Below are 23,639 nucleotides of genomic sequence, written 5' to 3' on the forward strand. Positions count from 1 at the left end.
TATATATATATATATATATATATATATATATATATATATATATATATATATATATATATATATATATATATATATATATGTGTATATGTATATATATATATATATATATATATATATATATATATATATATATATATATATTATCATCATCATCATCCGTTACTAGTCCAATGCAGAACAAAGGCCTCAGTCACGTTCTTCCACTTGCGTCTGTTCATGGTCTCTCTGCACCAGTTTTTGCTTGCAAACTTCCTTAGTTCGTCGATCCATCGTCTTCTCTTTCTTCCTCTGGTTCTTTTTACAATCTCTTAGGACCCATTCTGCTGTTCTTAATGTCCATCTATTGTCTGTTATTCTCATATGTCCTGTCCATGTCCATTTCTTTTTCTTAAAAGTTGTTAGAATATCCTCTTCTTTAGTTTGCTCTCGTATCCATGTTGCTCTTTTCTCTGTCTCTTACTGTTATTCCTATCATTATTCTTTCCATAACTCTTTGGGTTGTAACTAGCTTATGTTCTAAGGCTTTAGTAAAGCACCAAGTTTCTGATGCATATATTACTGGTAGGGCCATCTCCTTGAATACCTTTCTCTTTAGAGAAAGGGGCATTTTACGTTTCATAATCCCATTTTGTTAACCAAATGCTCTCCAACCTATGTTTATCCTTCTTTTAATTTTGGTCTCGTGCCCTGGGGAAACACTTACTGTCTGTCCTAAGTAAGTATATTCATTAACAATCTCCAGAGGCTCGTCCATGACTTATTTGTTGTCTCTACATTTTTCTTGAATGTCTTAGTTTTACTCATATTCATTTTCAGTCCTACATTTCTGCTTTATTCAAATCTCCTAACATCTTTTGCAATTTCTCCCATGATTCACTAAACACAACTATGTCATCTGAAAATCTTAAGTTGTTAAAGTATTCCCCGTTAATATGATTTCTAGCATTTTCCCAATCTAAATTCTCAAAACTTCTAGGCATGCCGTGAATAATTTAGGAGAGAAGATGTCTCTCTCTATGTCTAACTTTTTCTCAATCGAAATTTTCTCTTATGCAGTCTTAGGATTACTATACTTCCTGTATAGATATCTTCAAGTGTAATAATAATGAGATTCTTCCATTCCTTATTTTTGAAAGGCTTTCATTACTGCTGATGTTTTGACGGAATCAAAAGCTTTCTCATAGTCTATAAATACCATAAATAATGTTGTTGTTGAATACCCACTTCTAAAGTCTGTCAGATCTCTTGGTTAATTAAAGTCTAGCCGTCTTTCTATTCGGCCTAATACTGTATGATTTTGGTAAATATCTTATATATATATATATATATATATATATATATATATATATATATATATATATATATATATATATATATATATATATATATAAAACACAGCTAGTCATGATACTCAAAAGATGAACAAATAATGAACTTATAGGCCCTTTTTATATGCTAGACATAGGCCTATATCTATTTTACGATCTCAGATATATAGCAGAAAAATATAACAATCTAGTAGGTCTCACAGTTCTTCTTAAATAAAGAAAGGAGAAAGGAATAAATTTAAAAAGAGTAGCAAGTCCTATGAGTAGAACAGTAGAGTTCGCCCGAAGATTGTTCCAACATTCAACGCAGGAAATAAGAGAAGATGGTGCGTCGTTGAAAGCGAGGATTGTGAAGTGGTGGAGAGCAGTGGAGAGCATAACAGAAAAACTGGTATTTTTCTCACGGTAGAAAATGACTTTATATGCCTAATAAATGTTCCTAAATTTAAATGCAACGTTTCTCTGTACTTTACTTAACATCATTTAGTTGTATCTTTAAAAAAACCTATTGTATTTCTTTTCTTTTTTGCCTGAAACCGGTGCTTTAACCCATCATACTGGATATCGTTTTACACACAAGTACAAGTGTTATGCTAACATACTTTACTTTTAATTAAAGGAATGTCTTTTTGTCATATCACATCTTCCCAACTTATCCTTATCCTAGTCCTAGTAGGACCTATGTCCTATATCAACAATCTTCCTCGCAAACACTACTCGATCTCGTTTGAGTACGAAATTATTCTGATTGAAAATCAGTTAATTGAGAATTGATTGACAACTGATTAAAAACCAGTTACCCTCAAGCAAGAGAACTCTACTCCAAAACAGTGAAAGACCATGGTACAGAGGCTATGGCACTATCCAAGACCAGAAAACTATGGTTTGATTTTGCAGTTTACCATAGCTAAAGAGTCTCTTTTACCCTTACTAAGAGGAGAGTTGCCACTGAACAATTACATTGCAGTAGTTAATCCTTTCGAAGAAGAATTGTTTGGTAATGTCAGTGTTGTCAGGTAAACTATAGTCTACCATTGTCTTCCACTGTCTTGGGTTAGAGTTCTCTTGCTTGAGGGTACACCCGGGCACACTACTCTATCTTATTTCTCTTCCTCTTGTTTTCGTAGTTTTTATAGTTTATAAATGAAATATTCATTTTAATGTTGTTACTGTTCTTAAAATAGTTTACTTAAATTGTTAATTACTTTTCTATTAGTTTCCTTATTTCCTTTCCTCAGCTGGGCTATTTTCCCTGTTGGAGCCCTTGGGCTTATAGCATCCTGCTCTTCCAGCTAGGGTTGTAGCATAGCATTTAGTATACATAGCACATGAGTGGAGAAATCTAACCGAGACCCTTTGCGTCAGTAGGCGTAGTATATATATATATATATATATATATATATATATATATATATATATATATATATATATATATATATATATATATATATATATATATATAATTGAGGATTAAATAGGTTTCAAAGCACGGAAAAAGCGTAAGCTTACCCACTATTTCATTGCCATCTTTGCAGTTGGTTACCATATCTTCCATTTATTTAATACTTATATTTGTTCATTGAAGCACCTCCCCAATAAATTACTGATTGCTGGAAATGAACAACTGAACATTTGCCCCTTTCAGGAAATGATGAAAAATGGTGTAGTCCTTACAGAATCTTCTTTTTCTTCTTTGTCTGCATCTTTTCCCACCTTTATGTGGGGTCGATGTTTCTGGCCAGCGTTCTCCATCTACCTCTGTCCCACACTTCATCACCGGTTAATCCCTTTGATCGAAGGTCATCCTTGATACAGTTCATCCACCTTGGCTTTAATCTCCCTCTCCTTGTTCCTTGTACCTCCATTTCCATTACTCTCTTCCCAATATACTGTTCATCTCTTCTCATAACCATACCACCTCAGTCTACTTTCTTGTATCTTATGATTCTTATCTGATAGTTTCTAACTCCTGTGGTACCTCTAATTACTTCATTCCGTATCTTATCTAGAGCATGTTAAATGCTCTAGAATGAGCATCATAAAACAACCGTGGAGGTCCTGTAGGATTGTAGAGAGTAGGATTCCCCTGCAGTAAAGGACCAGACATGCAGCCTTTAAAGTAAAGTTGTTTGAATTTACCGCGGGAACTTACTCCCTGGTCTGTTACCTACACGCTCGGCGTGGCTTGAGAGAAAACAAAATCCATATTAACCAAATGCTTTATCATTTTATATAAGATAACCTCTTAAAAAGTATGATATATCACAATCATCAAGTTTTTTTTTTTTTACCGTCAAAGAACATCTGTGATGCCAACCATATTCACTAAATTCGCGAAGAAGATGGAGAATAATAAAAGAAAAAAAAATGCTATGAATGGGAAGGAATCTATTGATATGATACAATGAATAACAAAGCTATGAAAGAGATTTATGAACAATTTTTTCACTGATTTTTAACTTAGAATAAATATAGGTTTAATATAAATGAGAATAAATATAATAATTCTGGATATTTTTATTTCTATACCTTTTCAACTTGAGAAAAACTACTTAATTTTTAAGATATTACTCAAGCCAAGAGGTTTGTGAATAAAATTTTCATTTGATTATAATATAGAATTAAGGTATTATTAATATATATAATAATAGATATAATAATTTCATGTAATTTATCAATTTATCAGAAAAGAACCATAGACCGCAAAGAAAGCCCGACTGTCTTGTGACGTCAGAAAACGAGAATATCCGAGGCCCAGGGGTGCCATTTGTACGATAACTATCCTACATGTACGATTTTTTAGGTCCGGTACGATGTACGATACATATTTTAGGTATATACATATGTGAGTGTTTGTGTTTAATTAGGTAATTATACTAAAATGCTTTGAAATAAGTCAATTATGTAAGTCCTTAATAGTTATATTGAAAGTGTGTACGATAATTTTGATCGAAAAACGACATTTTTAAGGCTGACGTACGATAATCCAGTCGAAATAATCTGGCAACCCTGATACCGTGGCCATTGATTGCCGTAGCTGGACTGGAGAGAGGAGATTGCGTGGTCGTGTGTGGTGTATATTTCAGCTTGCGTGCTTGTGATTGTTTTTTGTGCGTGTAGGGCGTGATTGCTTATGGTCAACATGAGTTGCTACATCCAAGTTTGTGAGGATGAGAATGAAGAACCCATTGAGATCCCCACCGAAGAAGATGGCACATTATCCCTGTCGACGCTCGTGGCGCAGTTTCCTGGGGCTTGCGGTCTGAAATATCGCCATCCCGAAAGCAGGGGATTACGGGGCGTGCGTTTGATTGATGGGCGCCTGCATCCTCCAGATGAAGGGTGGAACTTCATCTTTGTGTGTGTGTTTCCCAAAGGTATGTAGAAATTGTATGGTGGAAGAGGTAAAGAGGAATATGCCGGGTAGGGGTCGGGTGGGGGAGGGGGGATGTATGGACGCCATGTTGAGTGCCGGTGACGCCGCGTGAATATGATCAGCCTCTTTTTTGGGGGGAGGGGGAAAGGGGGGGGGGGGGAAGCGCCTGGCGATGCCGGAAATACTCATAATGGCGTTAATTGATATATCAATAAAGTATACTTAATAAATTGTTCTGTTATGTTATATGCACCACGCCATCTATATCAATCAAGACTACGTGAAATTAACGTAATCTGTCTATCAAGGTTACGTGACAAATTGTCCATCTATCTATTAATATGTCTATCAAGTCTTCCTGAGATTCTGCCCAACTTTTATCTATCAAATCTACGTGAAAAAATGTCCATACCGCCATTTTTATTAATTATCAATCTATTAATCAAGACTACGTGAAATTAACGTAATCTATCAGTCTATCAAGGTTACGTGACAAATTGTCCATCTATCTATTAATATGTCTATCAAGTCTTCCTGAGATTCTGTCCAACTTTAATCTATCAAATCTACGTGAAAAATTGTCCAGACCGCCATTTTTATTAATATCAATCTTCGCCCAATTGACGTGGCGCTAAATCACATCTTTAAAACCAAGCCCCTCTCATCTCTCCCCCTCCCCATTTTTCCTCGTTTGAATGAACCCCTTGACCCTAATGCCAGGCGTAAGGTCTTGACAACTGACTATCAAGCTTTCAACCATTTTCTACATGAATACCTAATTAGCCATGATTAGTATCTATTCGTCTTCTACTGTTTAAGGTTGTTCTTTCATATTCATATTTCTCCTAGAATACACGTTTCTTCTCTATTCCCCTGTAAATAAAACCTTGAGCCTGTTATATCAGCAGCCAGTTCCTCCAACTAACCCAAGCACCCCCCCCCCCACCTAACCTACATCCCGTGTCCCTAACCCAAGCACCCCCCCCCCACCTAACCTATAAGCCATGTCCTTACCTAAGGGGGTGGCTAAAGCCTTGCCCCCCCCCCCCCCCCACCCCTTTACGCTGTTGTCGTACATACAGGTGGCCGTTATCATACATACACCCTTAAATCATATTCTCCATGCCTGCTACAATTCTGTGCTATAATTGCACTCCAAATTAAGCCTATTCCAACATCCCTTCCTTATTTTCCATCTAAAAGTCCAACCTCATGGTTGTGGCTGTTCTCTATTTGCAGATACATCTTTTTTATGTCCTAATAAATCTATTCCAATCCTCAGATAAATTGATGCTACTCATTGTATTCATAATTCTAATGCCTCGATACATATTTAAGGCCTATAATGCAGTTCAGGTTCAGGTTGAGGCTTTGCCTTTGCAACGCCGCCTCTGTGTCTTTTAGTTTTGTGTTCCTTATTTTCACTAGTTTTTCTCTTTTCATCCACATTTTTTGTTGTATACTTTTCTTATTTTCAATGTTTTCTTCACAAAAAAAGGAATTTTCCAACTGTTTGTGCACTATCTTCTTCGTATGGTTGTTGGAGCTCAATTGCTTTTATTCTTATATCACTAAACTGTGGACAATATAACATAAAGTGGCATATTCTTCTACATCACACTGGTTTTTTCCATTGGCATATCACCACATTGTGTTAGTTGTGGTGGCTAATGTGGTAACGCCCAACTGGTGAACGTCAGACTGGTGTTTGAGTTCCGCTCAAACTTGTTAGTTTCTTTAGTCGCTGTAACCTCGCCATCCATGCAAAGGAAGGCTGTTTTTGGGGGGAGCCGATGTCTATCTGCTGAGTCACCGGCAACCATTGCCTGGCCCTCCTTGGGCCTAATTTTGGGTGTAGAGTGGCCCTTGAGTAATTGATTAATTTAAAGTTTTCAGGCATCCTGACTAGAGGGGCCTTTTTGCACTAATCATATGTATATATGGTCAGTCTCTTAGTCAATGCCACTCTTCCTTGCCATTCATGAATGCCCTGTAAACCTTTTATGGTATATCAGGGTGTCCAGGTTTAAAATGTTCAACTAAAACTCTTCCCGTTCTAGTGTGTAAATTGAAGGTTTGTTTTTATTCAATTATACAAACTTGTAAATTTCCGGGTAAAATCAACTCAAATTAAGATATATTGTACATATAACATAGCTCGTTCTTACCCAGTTTGAAGTCTCAAACTGTAATAGTAATGTTGGCATCGTTGAATGCAAGTGATTTTGTTGGTAGACCATTTATCACGTGGGAAGGCCTTTGGTAGATGTAAATTTCTAAAGTGGAAGAAGGGCATGGGTGGAATTTGAGTTATTTTACAAGTAAAAAAAAAATGTGAAATTCAATTATCGGCACATTTTTTCTTTTAAAATATTGTTTAAGTAATGGGATTACTCGATGTTCGATATACTTTAATAATTTACTTATGCCTAGCCTAATGCTAGTCATGTTAAGTAGTAAACTTGAGTATTGAGGGTTGTTGGTTTGTTTTTTATCTTGTAGTCGGTCACGCGCACACACTAAGCATCAGTTTCCACAATGCTGCTGATACGGAAACTCACAGGCTAAAGAATTTACTCATTTTGCTCTCATATTCTCCATATGGATATATTTGCTCTGGTATAAAAGAAATGAAATTTTTACAAGTCTTTTATAACTTAATATTGACACAATTTTATACACTATATTTATGCTTGAAGTTGAATCAAAGATTGCTGTATCAGAATGTTTAAAAGTATGTGATTTCCAAGAATATTTTTCATTGCTAGATTTATCTTATAGTTTTTCATTCTATTGTACACTGGAGGAAGTTACCAAATGCCTTGTATAGAAATGTAAGCTAGAATTCAAAAGTGTGTTGTACAGTGTAATGGTGGCAGGTATTCCTTATTTCTTGAATAGTTGTCATTATTCCTACATCCATGAAACCCTGAGTATTAAAGGGTTAAAGTTTTAATGTTGAAAGAAATTGTGCAAGTGTGTGTGGCTGAAGTCTGACTGAATGAGTCGTGTGGTGTACAATAGGTGTATGATCATGGGAGAGAGATTAATGTTGGAATCTGGGTATAACATACATGAAGATACTTATATGAGGGTTGAAGTTGTATTTTAGTTGTAACATTAGACAGATTTACACCAGAAATGTCATCCTCTATAGTCCATTTCTTTTAGCGATGCATATTTACACCTACTCGCAGCGGTGCCCTTTTAGCTCGGAAAAGTTTCGTGATCGGTGATTGGTGGGAATTATCTCGTCCAACCAATCAGCGATCTGGAAACTTTCCGAGCTAAAAGGGCACCGCTGCGAGTCGGTGCAAATGTGCGTCGCTAAAAGAAATGGACTATAGTAATCTAGATTCCTTAAATTATTTTTTTGTGGAATCTAGTCTACTATGATGTACAATGAAACAGTTATTAGGAAGTCCTTTTGCCTTCAACCTTTTAGTTAGTTTTTGTGTACTGTAGGTTAGTATTATTCCGGCACAAATTTAAGTTGAATGGAAGGTTCTTACAATAGGCTAGTCTGTTTAACGGGGCAATGTAAGCCATGAGATTTCATTAAAACATGTATTTTTAATCATTTCCTATTTTAACATATTTTGAGATAATGTTGCTCTACGTGTATACATTAAACACGGATGCAGTGTAAGTTTCTCAACGTGAAGAAAGTCAATGCTATTAATGACAAAAGAGGTGCACTGCTAATTCAGTTCCCTGATATGATAAAGGTTCGAAGTCGGGTGGTGTTCTGCTAATAGGCTCTGGCCTGGGTGAAGGGCCTGTCCTTGTTTTCTATATATTTATATTTTCATGTATTGCAAGTGGGTTTAAGTACCTTATTAATAATATTTTAGAAATATTGAGTAATGTTCAGATTTTAAGGTGTGACATCAGGTATAAATTATCTTTAGTAAAATTATCATGTACTATTATTATGTCAATTAATAGCATTGGCTATATGCCACCTCACCATCTTTCTCAGGTGAGGATAGATCATGCAATTACCAGATGAACGAGGATATGAAATCAGGCTGCATCGACGGAGTTATGAAAGGTAAATAGCTTGGTCCCTAGCCATCTTCATGAAAATCTTTTGTACTCTTGTTTTTTGCTGTTTATGAGCATGTGTGAGTGAGTTTTGATATGCGAGTGATGATTGTGATTGAAAGATGTTCTGTTTGTTTTTATAAGAAGGGCTGGGTGGGGGGGGGTATCATGCCTAATTAAAAGAAGGAATCACCTGGTCTGTTTTCAGCTTCACTTGCTGCTCAAGGTTCCAGAAATGGATCTTGTTTTTGGGTTATTTTTCACAGGTTTAGAGGGTTGATATAGGTGACTTCTTAAAGTCACATGGCATTAGCTATGTTCTCTCTGTAGAGAGATTTAATTTATTGATCATGAAAGTTTCCTTGTATAAAAAAGCACTATCATAGAAATGGATGTCTGCCACCATGTTAATTTTTTCATAGTGTACACTTCAAAAACGTTGGCCTGTACATGACAATATTGGTTAATGAGATCCAGTGTACAATTTAAATGTGTCAAATGTGTGTAATACAACCTATGCTGGTCAATTTGGGTTATTTCTTGGGCCTAGAAGATAGTAAAAGTTGCCCAGTCTAGGGTTTTGATAGTAAGAATGGCAACGAAAGGCATTTTGAACGTTAGAGATTCTGAGGTACACCAAATTGTAAGATCATAGTTTGAAAGAAGTTCAATAATTTGCATGAATATCAATGGTAGAATTTTAATCTTTTTATTGTTGTGAAATACTATTACCGTTGAATGCTCGTATATTCTCTGCTAGCCTTCATGTTTAAATATATTGCGTATACAGTGGTACCCTTTACGGATAGTCTTGATGTACCTATTTTAGTGGAGTCTACGTAGGGAAATCTTAAATTTTTTGTTCTTTCAGAAAACAAAAGGAAGTCGGACGACCATCTCGAGAGCTCAATGTCCAAGACTAAACGTATGGAAAGCAAGCAACGTTGTTCAGACCTTATCGTTTTGGGTCTCCCGTGGAAAACCACAGAGAAAGAGCTCCGGGAATACTTTGAACCTTTCGGCGAAGTCTTGATGGCACAGGTACAGTAATTTGGAAGTAGTTCTTGAATCTAGCGTGAAGGCAGACCCTACCATTTGCATTGTTGCTATTTGTGCCTGAGATTCCAATAAGAAATATTTATAGGTGCTTATTCATAACATTCATAAGCATATGTAAAGTACAGAACAATTATGTGTGTAATTGTATCATTCTTAGTACACGTTTTACGAGAGTGTTTTATTTGAGAGTTACTGGTAGAGGCTTTTCATCTTTTGTACCTAATATGTTTGGTAACTGAATATTGTACTGTTACTGTACTTTAATCTGCTATCTTACAGTGGAGACCTTTTCTAGTTTGCTTAAGGAAAAGTGCATCATTAAGAGCTCACCAAATATTTGGCATTTTTCCAGAACTTGCAGGTGTTTTTTACTTAGCCCCAATGAATGGTAATGTCTGACTAAATAAGATGACTTTTCTGTATGTATAAAAAAGGCATTGTTCCAGTTTTGTAACATTGAAACTTGCTTTTTGGAATCGACTCTATTGAGGGTTTTTTTTTATGGATTCCTGGTTTTATATGATTTGCTTCTATTAAGCATGTTATGATTTTTTTTTATAATTTTCTTTGGCTGTTGTTCATCTTTTAGATTGATACATGTTTTCCTCTCTTACTAGTGCTATAGATAAATGAGAATTTAGGAAGGAGGTTACATTACTTAATCCTTGTATTTTAAATCTCAAAATTAAGCAAGAAGTTTGTGACTAAGTTCCTATTACGCCCATTTGAGAGATCCTTCAATACCTAAAGAACTGTACTACGTTACGTAGCAGGAATATTTGATATTCCTCATATTAGATTTAGTTTACAGTACTTTGAGGTTTTAGTGTTTTTGGTTTAGTCTAGGATTTTGTTGTATTGATGGTAAAACGCCACTAATTTGGCCTTCGCAAAAAGTAGTTTTTATTTATAGGATCTAAAGTTTGGTTTTTTACTGATTTAAGTCTTATATAAAGTATTTATCCGCTACTTATGGATGTAAAAAAAGTTTTGTCACATTGAAAAATTTTTCTCTATTGTGACATTAGTAGCGTAGAATGTCTTCGCCAAGAGGCTTTTGCTACAGGCAAGATTGCCCTTTCTCATATTCTTGGGATTGTAATCGGGAAAAATCTAATCTCGCACTGGGAGGTTGAAGTATCATGTTCAACCATTTCTGTCCAAGGTGGTACTTCCATCTTGACGTTACCCATCTTTTCTAGGCCACCTACCTTTGGAGAAGATAGTTTCTCACGGGTGACTGCCAGAAATTCCTTCAGTGCTGTTGTGAGGTAACATTGGTTAGCCTACAGGTATACTCGAAGCCATCCGGTCCAGTTTAACGAGAAGTATGAAGAAAACTTCAATGAGGCTCACTGAACTTTACATTGAACTTATTACGGTTCTTTGGTGTGCTGAGGAAGGTGTGTGGCGTGCATATCATGTTGGAAGTGCAAGCATTCCAAGAGTACTGAATGAGGCGTTTGTTTGTGTTGATGAGTGACAACACACCATAGTAGCATGAGTAATGCAATGAGGCATGGTGCCTCGTTTTGCAAGTTGACAAGGCAGGTACACTCATGAATCTGTTTGGCTACCATGCCATATAGCTGTCAGACCATGTCGTAGAGCTTTTCAATTGACCTTGGCAAGATACATTATTACTAAGGCCAGATTTTAGGATCTTTAATGATCCATATATCATAGTGTATGGAAAAGTCAACTAGAAAACTTACTATACTGTTTCCAAAGGCAGTGTTTGAGGACACTTTCCAATACCAATAGGATCACAACACATTCAACCTGATTTGCCAGAAGAACATAAGTCGGTCGATCACACCATATATCTCTGGATGACCCTGAAAACGTCCAGATTGTCATAAGCCGAGTGGCATTTCGATCTGCGCTTTTAGTCGAGGACCTGATAGATCCAAGATCCAACCTCATGGAATACCTCTTTCAACTGTACCTTCAGTGGTATCACCAATTCATTTTCACATGTTGGAGACTATCCAACATCTCCGAGCGAAATATTTTTTGTACTGCACTGGTGTCTGGGTTGTTGCAAGTGTGTGTGAGGGATAGTGGGCTTATAATTATCATAGATATAGCAGAAAGGTTGCTTCTCCAGTCTGAGTAGCTCTAGCAGATTGCTGGTTTCCTCGTCTAACTTTGCCGAGTGAGGCAGCTCAGTTGTTTGTGAAAGGCTATCGCTTAGCCTCGAGCACATTCTTGCAACTGAAGGGCATGGGTCTCTCCTCACCGGAGCCTCGAGCACATTCTTGCAACTGAAGGGCATGGGTCTCTCCTCACCGGAGCCTCGAGCACATTCTTGCAACTGAAGGGCATGGGTCTCTCCTCACCGGAGCCTCGAGCACTTTCTTGCAACTGAAGGGCATGGGTCTCTCCTCACCGGAGCCTCGAGCACATTCTTGCAACTGAAGGGCATGGGTCTCTCCTCACCGGAGCCTCGAGCACTTTCTTGCAACTGAAGGGCATGGGTCTCTCCTCACCGGAGCCTCGAGCACATTCTTGCAACTGAAGGGCATGGGTCTCTCCTCACCGAAGCCTCGAGCAGTCTTAAGTCTGACGTGACTCATTCTTTCTAGTCTTGTGCGGCTACCATGTAAGAGCTTTGGAGACGGTCTTCTGGCAGATATTACATTTTAAACTGTCTTTTTGTTAGCCTCAACTTGGAAAAAGAGTTGCTCGGACTCTTACATAAGAACCTGCACAGTCGGTTGGAAGATATAGATTTGTACATGAATTCAAGGCCAATACTCGGAACCCATACGCACAGTACCCCAATTTTGGGACCTTTTCCAATTTGTTCTAATGTTGTGATGGTAAGTGATCAAGACGTGATCAGCTGTACTTTCTGAAGAGGACAAAAAACCTGGATATCAGTGTCGACTCCCTACCACTTTCAGATCCACTAGTGTCCGTTGTGAGTCCAATTTTCAGCGTGAATCAGACCAGGAAAAGGGGGTTCAAGTTTGGAAGAGCCAAGCAATTGTTTGCCCTTTTCAAAGGGAGTACAGTACACAGTACCCACGAGTCCTAAAATGCAGTTTTTCTTGGCCCTCTGGTGGTTGCTCAAGTAGTTTTGTATCCAGCCTGGCTCCCATACAAGACTTGAATTATCATGTCTATTGTAAATAAGATGCTTTATATAGGGGAGTATTTGCACTCTTTCCTCATAAATCTGAAGATACTAAGCTGACCAAAAAATTCTATACCCTAGAGGTTAACTCCCTGCACAATAATTCAGTTGCTACTTAACCCTTTTACCCCCAAAGGACGTACTAGTACGTTTCACAAAACGCATCCCTTTACCCCCATGGACGTACCGGTACGTTCCTGCAAATAAATGCTATTTACGATATTTTTTTTTATTTTTTTTGATATTTTGAGAAAATTAAGGCATTTTCCAAGAGAATGAGACCAACCTGACCTCTCTAAGACAAAAATTAGGGCTGTTAGAGCAATTTCAAGTATATACTGCAAAATGTGCTTGAATAAAAAATAACCCTTGGGGGTTAAGGTTTGGAAATTTCCAAATAGCCTGGGGGTAAAAGGGTTAAGCTTGGCAAACATAGAAGCTATGGTGAGCAGCTCTTCTAGGGGAAAAACACTTAGAAAATTAAATAGTGTTCTAGTCTCAAGTAGGCGGTGCGTAAAGCGCGAATCCGCGAATGCTTGCCGGCGTGGTGTGGGTTAACTCCGAACCTACCAAATCTTGACCTATTTGCAGTCAACTAATGTACTAAGTAACTCTGTACTGGTGATTTCTATCACAGTATGTAATTAATTTGTTAATGAATGAATTTCAATAAGCGCACAGCACATGTACACGCGTGTACTACATATACCGTAAGACTACTGTACCCATAACATGCCTCGCTGCCACACAATCCTCATTTGTCTGCTAAGTTTTTGATAGGGGGTTGTGAGGTTACTGTTCAGTTGGCCCCCTTTTTTTTTTCTTTTTTTTTTCCAGTGGTGGGTATCTCTGTGAAATTACCTAATCTTTGATATTCATGACTGCTTTAACAGCTGATAGTACTTTGAAATTTGTATTTGTGCTGGTAATACTAACATAGAAATGAGAGTAAAGTACATATTTAACTTCCTGATTTATAGTAGGAAGGCATGCTTAGAACTAATGTGTTAGAAGAGTACGTTTACCTGTACTATATCATATGTTAAAATTACAGTTTTTGACAAAACACCAGTTGTTGTTATTATTATTATTACTAGCCAAGCTACAACCCTAGTTGGAAAAGCAAGATGCTATAAGCCCAAGGGTTCCAACAGGGAAAAATAGCCCAGTGAGGAAAGGAAATAAATGAGAATAAATCTATATATCATATTAAAAACAGTAACATCAAAAATAGATGTCATTTATCTTGATTCTTGGATTGCAATTGTTTACATTTTTTTCAGGTTCTTTGCTCTAATAATTTAGGATGCATCCATAATGTTTCATCTATCATACTACATCAATATATGTTACAAATTGAAACTATTTATTATATTTTTATCCTTATTTTTTTTCCTTAGGTTAAGAAAGATCCAAAGACTGGCCAGAGCAAGGGATTTGGATTTATTAGATTTGGTAGCTACGATTCTCAAGTGAGAGTACTCTCCCAGAGGCACATGATTGATGGACGACTGTGTGATGTCAAGATCCCCAACTCTAAGGTAAGTCTGAATGTTCATGTATTTTCAGTTTTGAGTATTGAGCCCGTTACCAATATCTGACAACTAATTTTGTTTTTTCTGTAATTGCGAGAATTGTAAATTCCTATTTGAGGCTTGACAAATTATACATTCAGAGTAGGGCATAAAATTAGATGTACATGTAAGTAAAAAATGAAAATTTTCAGGAAATGTTTATTGGATTTTGTCATCCACAGGAAGGCATGGTGCAACAAGTCAATAGTAAAGTCTTCATCGGTCGTTGCACCGAAGACATAACTGCAGACGATCTCCGAGAATACTTCAGCAAGTTTGGTGAGGTCACCGATGTTTTTATTCCTAAGCCATTTAGGGCCTTTGCTTTTGTCACATTTTTAGATCCTGAAGTAGCACAGACCCTATGTGGGGAAGACCATATTGTCAAAGGAACATCCGTTCATGTGTCCAACGCTGCTCCAAAGGGGGATCCAAACCGCGGGCCATTTGGACGCGGTGGACGTATGGACGGACGAGGCTATGGTCAAGGTGGCTATGGGCAGGGCATGAACAATGGTGGTGGCTGGAATCAAGGGGGAAACCGGGAAATGCCTAACTTGGCTGCTTTGGGTACATCTCTGGGTTTGGGTGGTCCTGGACAGGGTGGACAAGGTGGTGGGCAGAATGTCAATCCTCTTAATATGGGAGCACTAACCATGCCCATGTTAGCTGCCCTTAGCCAAGCTAGCTGGGGTCTGTTAGGCAACTTGCAGCAACAGAATCAGGATGGTCCTCAAGGCCAGGGGGGTTACAATCAGGGAGGGCAGCCCAATCAGGGACATCCAAATAATCCCCCACCAGGCCATGGAGGTGGCCAAGGGGGTTGGGGATCTAGTTCTGGGGGATGGGGTGAGGGTGGCCAGGGTGGCTCATGGGGACAGTCTCAGGGTAGGGGAGGAGACAAGTACAACAGGTATGATATGTAAGTATGCTTAGGCAAAACCTTAGGTGGTTGTTGAGAGGAGTGGATGACAAAAGAGACAGACCATGTTTGGTGACTGAGAATGCCATGTTTGCTGTGAAGTTAGTCGGTTTGTAAGTGTGAGGAGGAATTGGATTTGGGGTTGCTTTGGGGGATTGTTTAGTTTTGGTAAAGTCAACACTCCCTCATCATCCCTTGTCTTAAGCATGCTCCATTTAGTTTTAGCAAGTATTCACTTTACCTACAATGATAATATTCACGCTTAGTGTGTATTGTTTGGTGTGGTCATGTATGGGAGGGTGTGGGGTCATGATATTTGGCTCTTGATTGTTGTAGCAACAGTGTTTGAAGATGTGGTATGACTGCATGGGCTCTCCTCACTGATGTGTAGCCTCACCACTTCCGTATATATTGGTCGTGGTGGTGTCCTCAAATGATGAATATAGTGTGACAGCAAATATGTACTGAGAGTGGTATGGACGTGTGGGTAGTATATGCCTTTGCCAGGTCCTTGAAAAAATTCAGTGGGGTGTGCAAGTCTCAGTTGAGTGATTGAGGCTTTCTAAACCCCATGAGAAAAGTGATGTGTGCCTGATAAATCAATAGATGAAGATCATCACTGTTCTCGATGGGGGATGGAGAGAATCTGAGGCAATCAGTACCATAATCCTGGCTCCATACCGTTCTCAATCATTGCTGTTTTTTATTATTTTTTTGATGTTGAACATTTATTTTGAACATGCTATACTACACTTTGTAATCTAAGGTCACACTTTTAAATTGTAGCTGTTCGCCTTTTGTGAACAGTGTGGAACCAGGGGTCTTGTATATATATATACATATATATAGTGTATGTTTGTTTCTAAAAGAATGCTGCAAGACTATCCTGGTCAGTAAGCTTGCCTCATAACATTTTCTTCTAAGCTATATAATGAGAGAAGGTTATGGAGTGAGCTAGCAGAAGAATAATAGCTACTTGTGAAATGTAATGTTTTTAAATGTAATTACTACTCAATACTTGCCGTGTGAGGTGTGACCGAGGAAGCCCTGAGTGTGTAGACTAGGAAGGCCAAGCTGCGTGTGTGGCAATGCAACAAATTAATATATATTTTGGGAGTTCAATATGAGCATTGGCCTCTTTATTTTGTTACTAGTGTGCATCTATAGTAGGCAACCAAAAAAGTGCAAGTCATTGGCCTAGTGTAACCTTGCCCCTACTCCCTTAATTCTTACTAGATTGTTGCACAAAAAGATTCAACTTATTAGAAAATTTGTAGCGAAAGTAAAATTTTGTAACGTTTGGCGTGATATTCCATCACAGTCGTTGCTAATGGGGTAGGGGCAACAACTACCTTGACCTCACCCGACCTCTCGCCTCTCAGTGTTGCAAAGGTCGCTGACCTGGGAATCACAGTACAAAGTCTGTGTGTTGAGCATGGTGGTCAGCAGCAGTGGCCAGTTGGAAGCAGTAAGGGCAGATTGATATTGCTATAATACATCATTCATTGTAACATAAAAATAGTTCGCAAACATTTTGAATCTCCAAAACCTGTTTTCTTCTGTTTTAACATTGGTTCAAGCCAAGTAAACTGTTGACCATGAAAGTGGCTTTTGGCTGATCTCTTTAGATAAACCTTCCTGCTATCCTCTGGCATGCCAGTGAAAGGAGGTATGACCGAGCCACGTATGATTAACAAGCAGGCCTTGTGTTTGCTCTTAGCAATTTTTCTTTTAGTCAGTGATCAATACTTTTATTAATTTTTTGGAATGAAAGTGTCAAGTTCAATGAATGTTACTTGAATTTAGAAAGATATATAATTTTTCCCCTCATATCCGTTCATTTCATTAGAGATTTTTATTCACTTGATAGCATTCACCAATATTTACGGTGTACATGTACTCATTACAGGCTCTTTATGATGTGTGTGCTGTGTGAAATTTTAAATATGGTTTAGGCAAGATAATAATAAGAAAGTGTCCTGTCATGTTGTTTAATTCGAGTACAAATATTAATTGTTTAAAGCATTTGTAAGATTGTAAATGTATTCTTGTCAAAGTACTTCACTTTGAGATGTTATCATTTCATGACCAGGCGCACGCTTCTTTCTAAGTCAAGTAGGACAGAAAGGACAGAGTAGTCAAGTTAGCCAGGGCACCCCTGCAACCTGTTGTCAAATGGTTAATGAGAGTTTGGTTTGTGGTATACATAACTATGTATGTAAAATTGGATAAATTGAGTGTTCTTTTTTATGCATAGTATGTTAAAAAACTCGTTTAAAGATTTTAAAATGACTAAAGATTAAAAATTATTTACTGAGAGCCTCTGAAGATGTGATGGTGTGTTGTGAGGCAGGAGTATATATTTGAGATTGGTTGTTTTATGAATTTTATGATGTGAAGAAGAGCCCTTTTTTGTGTTGAAAGTCAAATGAATCATGGACTTAATGATGATAGCCAGTGACTGCCGGTTGCTGCAAGAACTTGGATACGCTTGCTACAGCTCCTTTCAGGGCATGATTGTGGATGTATGGCTAGAGGGCTGTCTATTTAATAAAGATACACAGCTGAAGGCACTTTTTATTAACCCAACTGTTTTTCTTTCTTTCTTTTTTTTCATTTTTTTTTATTTGGTTGTGGGGGGAGGGGGATCTCTTTTTTAGGTGTTTTAGTATATTTGAAAGTTTAGGGAGTGAATACTAAGAACTGTTAAGCTAAGGTTGTTTTAATTGAAGAATAATTTTTTATGCATTACACAGGGATTTTAATTTCATAAATAGTCAACACATACAGTGTGTGTCGTCTGCATGGAAGGCAGTGTTCAGGTACAGTATTTTCACTGGTTTGTCATATCAATTGTATATATATAAGGGAAGTTTTAAGCTTTCTAATCATTTAATGTTTCTCTCTCTCTCTCTCTCTCTCTCTCTCTCTCTCTCTCTCTCTCTCTCTCTCTCTCTCTCTCTCTCTCTCTCTCTCTCTCGCCAGCGCTGAGTCAAGCTTGACTCATTGGGCTGGTAAAACTCCTTCCTTTAATAATAAAAATAATTTCTCTCTCTCTCTCTCTCTCTCTCTCTCTCTCTCTCTCTCTCTCTCTCTCTCTCTCTCTCTCTCTCTCTCTCTCTCTCTCTCTCTCTCTCTCTCTCACTGTGGTTGTGCTATATTTTTTCATTTAGTCAAGTAGAGCTTAGTTTAGCTTGCTTATAGTTTTTTTTACGCATTCATGAAATATTCTAGTTTAAATTAGAAGTAAATCACATATGGTTAATGTAATTGTCACCTAAAGGTAATTCAATAGTTTTGCCCTAGATTAGTGAACATAGTTCCTCTGGATTTTTCCATAAAATATTTATATGGGATTAATTTTTTGCTCCCATATATTGAAGCCTGAGGCTTTCCTTATATGGTAATAACTACAATGTACAGTTGTTACTAATGAATAAAGTTTTCAATCTGAAATTTGTTTTATTTGCCAAATGGTTAATGTAAGTTTGATTTCATTGTAAATGACTTGAAGCCAGAATTAATGATGTCTTTTTGTGAAGGTTGTAATTAACCTAAATAAGGTACATTAACAATTGTGCAATGTTTTTCAATCAGTGGTAACATGTATGGGAATTTTTAAGTCTTAACATTTATCTCGTATTACAACATGTCCAAATAGTATTGTCAATTAGCAAGGAAAGATCCAATTGCCAAGTCTTTCATGTTCTTTTAAAGGCTCTAAGCCAACTCATGAATGGCAGAAGCAAGGGATAGTGACGTTGCCCTATCAAGCATCAGAATGTCCTAGAGACTGACCGTATATACACAAGATCAGCTCCCAAACCACCTTTCCACCCAGGGCTGGACCAGGGAATGGCTGCTGATGACTATAGACTATAGGTTCCCCCATCCTTAGCCTGTAATGATGGTGATGTATGAACGGGTCTCGAACCCTAGATTGCCATTCACCAGTCAGGGTGCAACCCCCAAATCTCATGTTTCAAATATGGTACAAATTGTTTTTCACATTTAAATTTATGTAAGGTATATGTGAAGCAAAATTAATAAATGACAGAATCAGGAAAACAGGGTTCATAAGTACAATAGAAGGCTGGGATAATGAGTAATATCCCCACTGCTGGAAGTACACATTTATTTTCTGGGATACATATATTGGGTGTTCTATGTATAAGTTTAAAATGCACAAGTGCCAGCTTTCCTCTGATATGCCCCCAGCTTTTTAGCCAAGTTCTATATTGGTCCAACGATTGACCAAATTTATTTTGCATTCAATGTCCGTTGTAAGTGATTGCTTAGTTTTTTGTGGTGGTGGTTTGGTTTGCTCCAATCCTCCACTAAATATTATGAAGAAATTGCTGGCTTTAGTATATTGCTACAATCACAAGGATATAAGGTACAGTATACCAGTAATGAATAGAAGATAACTATATTTGTAACATAAGGTCATATGTATAATATAATATGTATTTGTTCCAACACGGAGTACTTACCTCGAACTACTTTCTTAGGAGAGTCTGGGATCTCCTTAATCAACGACCAAGAATTTTGCGTAGTTCCCCCTCTCTCCGCTACCTTGCAGGGGCACTCCAGGGCAGAAGGATGGTGACCCTGGGTCAGTGCGTGGGGTTGCGCTTGTTAGCCAGTAAGCGTCTGGTCACGGCGTTGAATACATCTTGCCGCGCGCTCTCTTATCCTGGCCGATCACCTTGTGTTCCTTTGTGTTCTTACCTTGTCCCACGTGTTTCCGTTGTGTTCCTCACTTTGTCTTTGTGTGCTTGTGTCGTTTGCGTTCGATTTTTACCATGGAATCTCAGCGTCGCTGTCCCGGGCCCCAAGCTGGTAAGTCTTGCGGGGCATGGCTCTGACGCCCGAGGTCGACCAGCACACCTTGTGCTCCTCGTGTCAGGGGAAGAGGTGTTCCCTGGCCCCACGTGCCCTGAGTGCGAGTCATGGCTGGAGCTTCAATGGACCCTATACGCGAAGAAGGCGGCGGCGGCTTCCAAGAGATCGTCGGAGAAGTCAGGCCAACCTATTCAACCAAAAAAAAATTCAAACTTATGAAGTTCCACAGATTCCATCTCCAGATTGGGGAAAATCTGTCTATAATCTGGTCACATCTCTAGGAAAATATCTAGCAAAGTGCGTACTGTTGTTCCTCGTGATGGGAGTCATAACTTGGAATAGCTACATATGTCTGGCAAGATTGAGTTCAGAAAACTAATGCAACATCCATATAGAAATAGATGAACGATTATGCCACACATTGTCAAGACGAAGTCAGGAATTCAATAGGATTAACCATTCTATCCATGAATGTAAGACTGCAGCTGAAGATCAGACATGAGAGCAATATAGGTACTCAAAAGGTAGAATAAAACAAGGCAAAGCTTTTATTCAAGTACTGGTGATAAGACTTGTTTTAGAATGGCCTACTGCAACCAAGTATAACTTAATCTGAATGGTGGTGGTGAGTATTGTACATATTACGTTGTAGGGTGTATATTATAGAAAATTTAGTGTGATGTGGTACCCTCCCAGTACTTCTCTGAATTTGTCGTGATTATTATAAAAAAATCTAGAATCTGATGGAATGTTTGAACGTTAGCCTCATGATTGACAGTGGCAAGGCGCACTAACCATATAAAATTTACACATGATCAGTGCCCAAGACATCTCCATCCAAGAGATGACAAGGAAGGGCCAGGGGTAAAGTTTCTCTTAGAGGTTATAGGAATGCCGTAAGGTGGTTATGCTTTGTGATGTGAATACGGAAGATACTGTGTGCACTGACGTAGTAACTATTTTGTAGTTCATAGAGCAGAGAATGTATTTTGTCTTGAAAATTTTCATACGTTTAAGTAAATTTACAATTTATCTTTGGGAAAACCAAGTTTATGAATAGTTGAAATAGCTGGGGTGTGAGAAAAATGTTGGTTATTGTTGTAATGTAAGTGCTACAATTAAGAACGTAGTTGTCAGATCATAAAATAAAATGGAATCGACTCCATGTTGACAAATAGGTCAAATCAGACAAAGCCCCCTCCTCTACACTCAGGACCAAGGATGGCCAGGCAATGACTGCTGATTACTCATCTCAAGCTTGCTTGGTACTTTAACCTCTGTCTGACAGGTCACCAGCTAGGTACATTTCCAATAAAGTGGGCCGCCACAACCTTATCATCATCCGTATGTCTCATAGTTCTTGAAATATTTTTAGTTGGTCATTACTTCTATTGAAGTTTTCCTTTTCCTTACTTTACTGGGCTATTTTACCCTGTTGGGAGTTTTAATCCCCTCAGTCTACCATTGTCTGAGTAATGTTCTCCTGTCTGGTTCCAGGCTGCTGACTCATCTTAATTTTTGGGATGAAATCTTGCTATTTTAAATTCCTTCTTCCTGATCTGGCTGTAAACCTCTGGCACTGTCGCTCAGTTACTTGCGTATGTTGCCTAAGATTTTTAAAATTGTCTTCTCCCTATTAGGATTTAATACTAATTTGTAGGCCTATTCTAGAAATTTTACTCCACCTGTGACCAGATTGTGTAATAATCTAACTATTCAAGCAATGGAACCGATGGAACTTCAGAAGCTCAGACTTTTTGCAAATGTCTTTGTTGAACGGGACGTAGGTGAAGAACCAGTAAAGCCCTCTCCACACGAAGGGTAATTGCAAGAGTTGATGGGAGAAGTATTAGAGGTAGGCCAAGGTTTGGGTAGATGGAGTGAAGAAAGCTCTGGGTGATGGGAGGCCAGATGTGAGAGAGGCAAGAGAGCGTGCTAGAAATAGGAATGAAGGGCAAGCGATTGTGACGTAGTTCCGGTAGGCCCTGCAGCTTCCTCCGCTCACCTTGGATGACCGCGGAGGTGGTAGCAGTAGGGGATTCAGCTTCTGAAGCTTCACCTGTGGTGGATAATGGGGATGGGTGGGCTGTGGCTCCCTAACAGTAGGCTACTATCCAAACTCAATTGAATCCCTCAAGTCAGGCTGGGAGGAGCGTAGAGAGGATAGGTCCCCTTTTTATCATTTTTAATTTTTTTTTATGTCGGTTACCCCCCGAAATTGGGGAAGTGTCTTGATATGTAGATAGCTTATTATTATTTGCCAAGCTACTACCCTAATTGGAAAAGCATGATGCTATAAGCCCAGGTACTCCAACAGGAAAGATACCCTAGTGAGGAAAGGGAAGATAAAATATTTTAAGAACAGGAAGTACATCAAGCTAAATATGCCCTATATAAACTATATAAAAAAAAAATACTTTAGCAAAGCAAGAGGAAGAGAACTAAGAAGTGTATGCCGAAGTGTACCCTCAAGCAAGAGAATTGTAACCAAGACAATAGAAGGAATTTAAGTATTTGGGAAAAGGGTACATAAAGGAGAAAAAAAGTATCTATGAGAAAAGCCAAAGGGTCGCATACATGACCCAATAAATATATAAGAGTAAAAAGGGGAGAGGAACAGATATTCTTAAAATTATTTATTATAAAAGTAGTAGGAAGAAAACCTGATCACTGGGCTTCATAAATCAAATCTTTGAAACAATCTAATTTCCATCGTAAATTACGACCGTTTAATTGGTTTTAAATCTATGTAATTAGACATAAGTTAAATATTTACCAGAGGACAATGATACAATAATGGTCGACATAATATCTATAAGCACTTTAAAATATTTTATTTTTCCTTGTTTCCTTTCCTCACTGAGCTATTTTCCCTGTTGGGGCCCCTGGGCTTATAGCATCCTGCTTTTCCAACTAGGGTTGTAGCTTAGCATTTAATAATAATAATAACTAAGTAAGCTTGAAAGATATCTCCAAGTGGTGGACCTTAAAAAGTGAGCCGATGTAAAGACTGCAAAAGTCAGCATTGTAAACTTACTCCTACCAACGCGTTCGAGTGTTTGATAAATGTCTTGGCTATGGCTTCGTAATTAGTACAGTAATGTTCATTAAAAAAAATAATTCACATCCCAATAGAATATTTTGAAGGCTAATATCTCTAAAATTTATATTTAATGATATAATTGATAAATTTGATACACTTTTCATGGAATAGATAGAGATAAATAATTAAATATGTCATTTCCGAAGGTGCGTTCGGACACAGCACCGGTTGTCAATGCAGGGTTGCCATTCGTACGATAATTATAGTACGTGTACGATTATTTTGGGTCCGGTACGATGTACG

The 23,639-nt window shown here is 38.0% G+C and overlaps 1 protein-coding gene across 4 annotated transcripts; it reads left to right on the forward strand.

The window, feature by feature from the left end:
- Positions 1 to 4,336: 4,336 nt before the first annotated feature.
- On the forward strand, positions 4,337 to 18,017 carry LOC137624649 (TAR DNA-binding protein 43-like). Of its 4 annotated transcripts, none has more exons than XM_068355610.1 (5): positions 4,337 to 4,705; positions 8,687 to 8,758; positions 9,623 to 9,792; positions 14,353 to 14,493; positions 14,679 to 18,017. In XM_068355610.1, the coding sequence occupies exons 1-5, from the start codon at positions 4,462 to 4,464 to the stop codon at positions 15,450 to 15,452; spliced, it is 1,401 nt and encodes a 466-aa protein (XP_068211711.1). In that variant the 5' UTR covers positions 4,337 to 4,461; the 3' UTR covers positions 15,453 to 18,017. The 4 variants fall into 4 exon arrangements, with proteins under 4 accessions (XP_068211711.1, XP_068211716.1, XP_068211720.1 ...); XM_068355615.1 differs by having other exon boundaries at positions 14,709 to 18,017; XM_068355619.1 differs by lacking the exon at positions 8,687 to 8,758.
- Positions 18,018 to 23,639: the final 5,622 nt, after the last annotated feature.

The sequence above is a fragment of the Palaemon carinicauda genome, chromosome 2 (genome assembly GCF_036898095.1).
Source record: "Palaemon carinicauda isolate YSFRI2023 chromosome 2, ASM3689809v2, whole genome shotgun sequence".
Classification (NCBI taxonomy): Eukaryota; Metazoa; Arthropoda; class Malacostraca; order Decapoda; family Palaemonidae; genus Palaemon; species Palaemon carinicauda.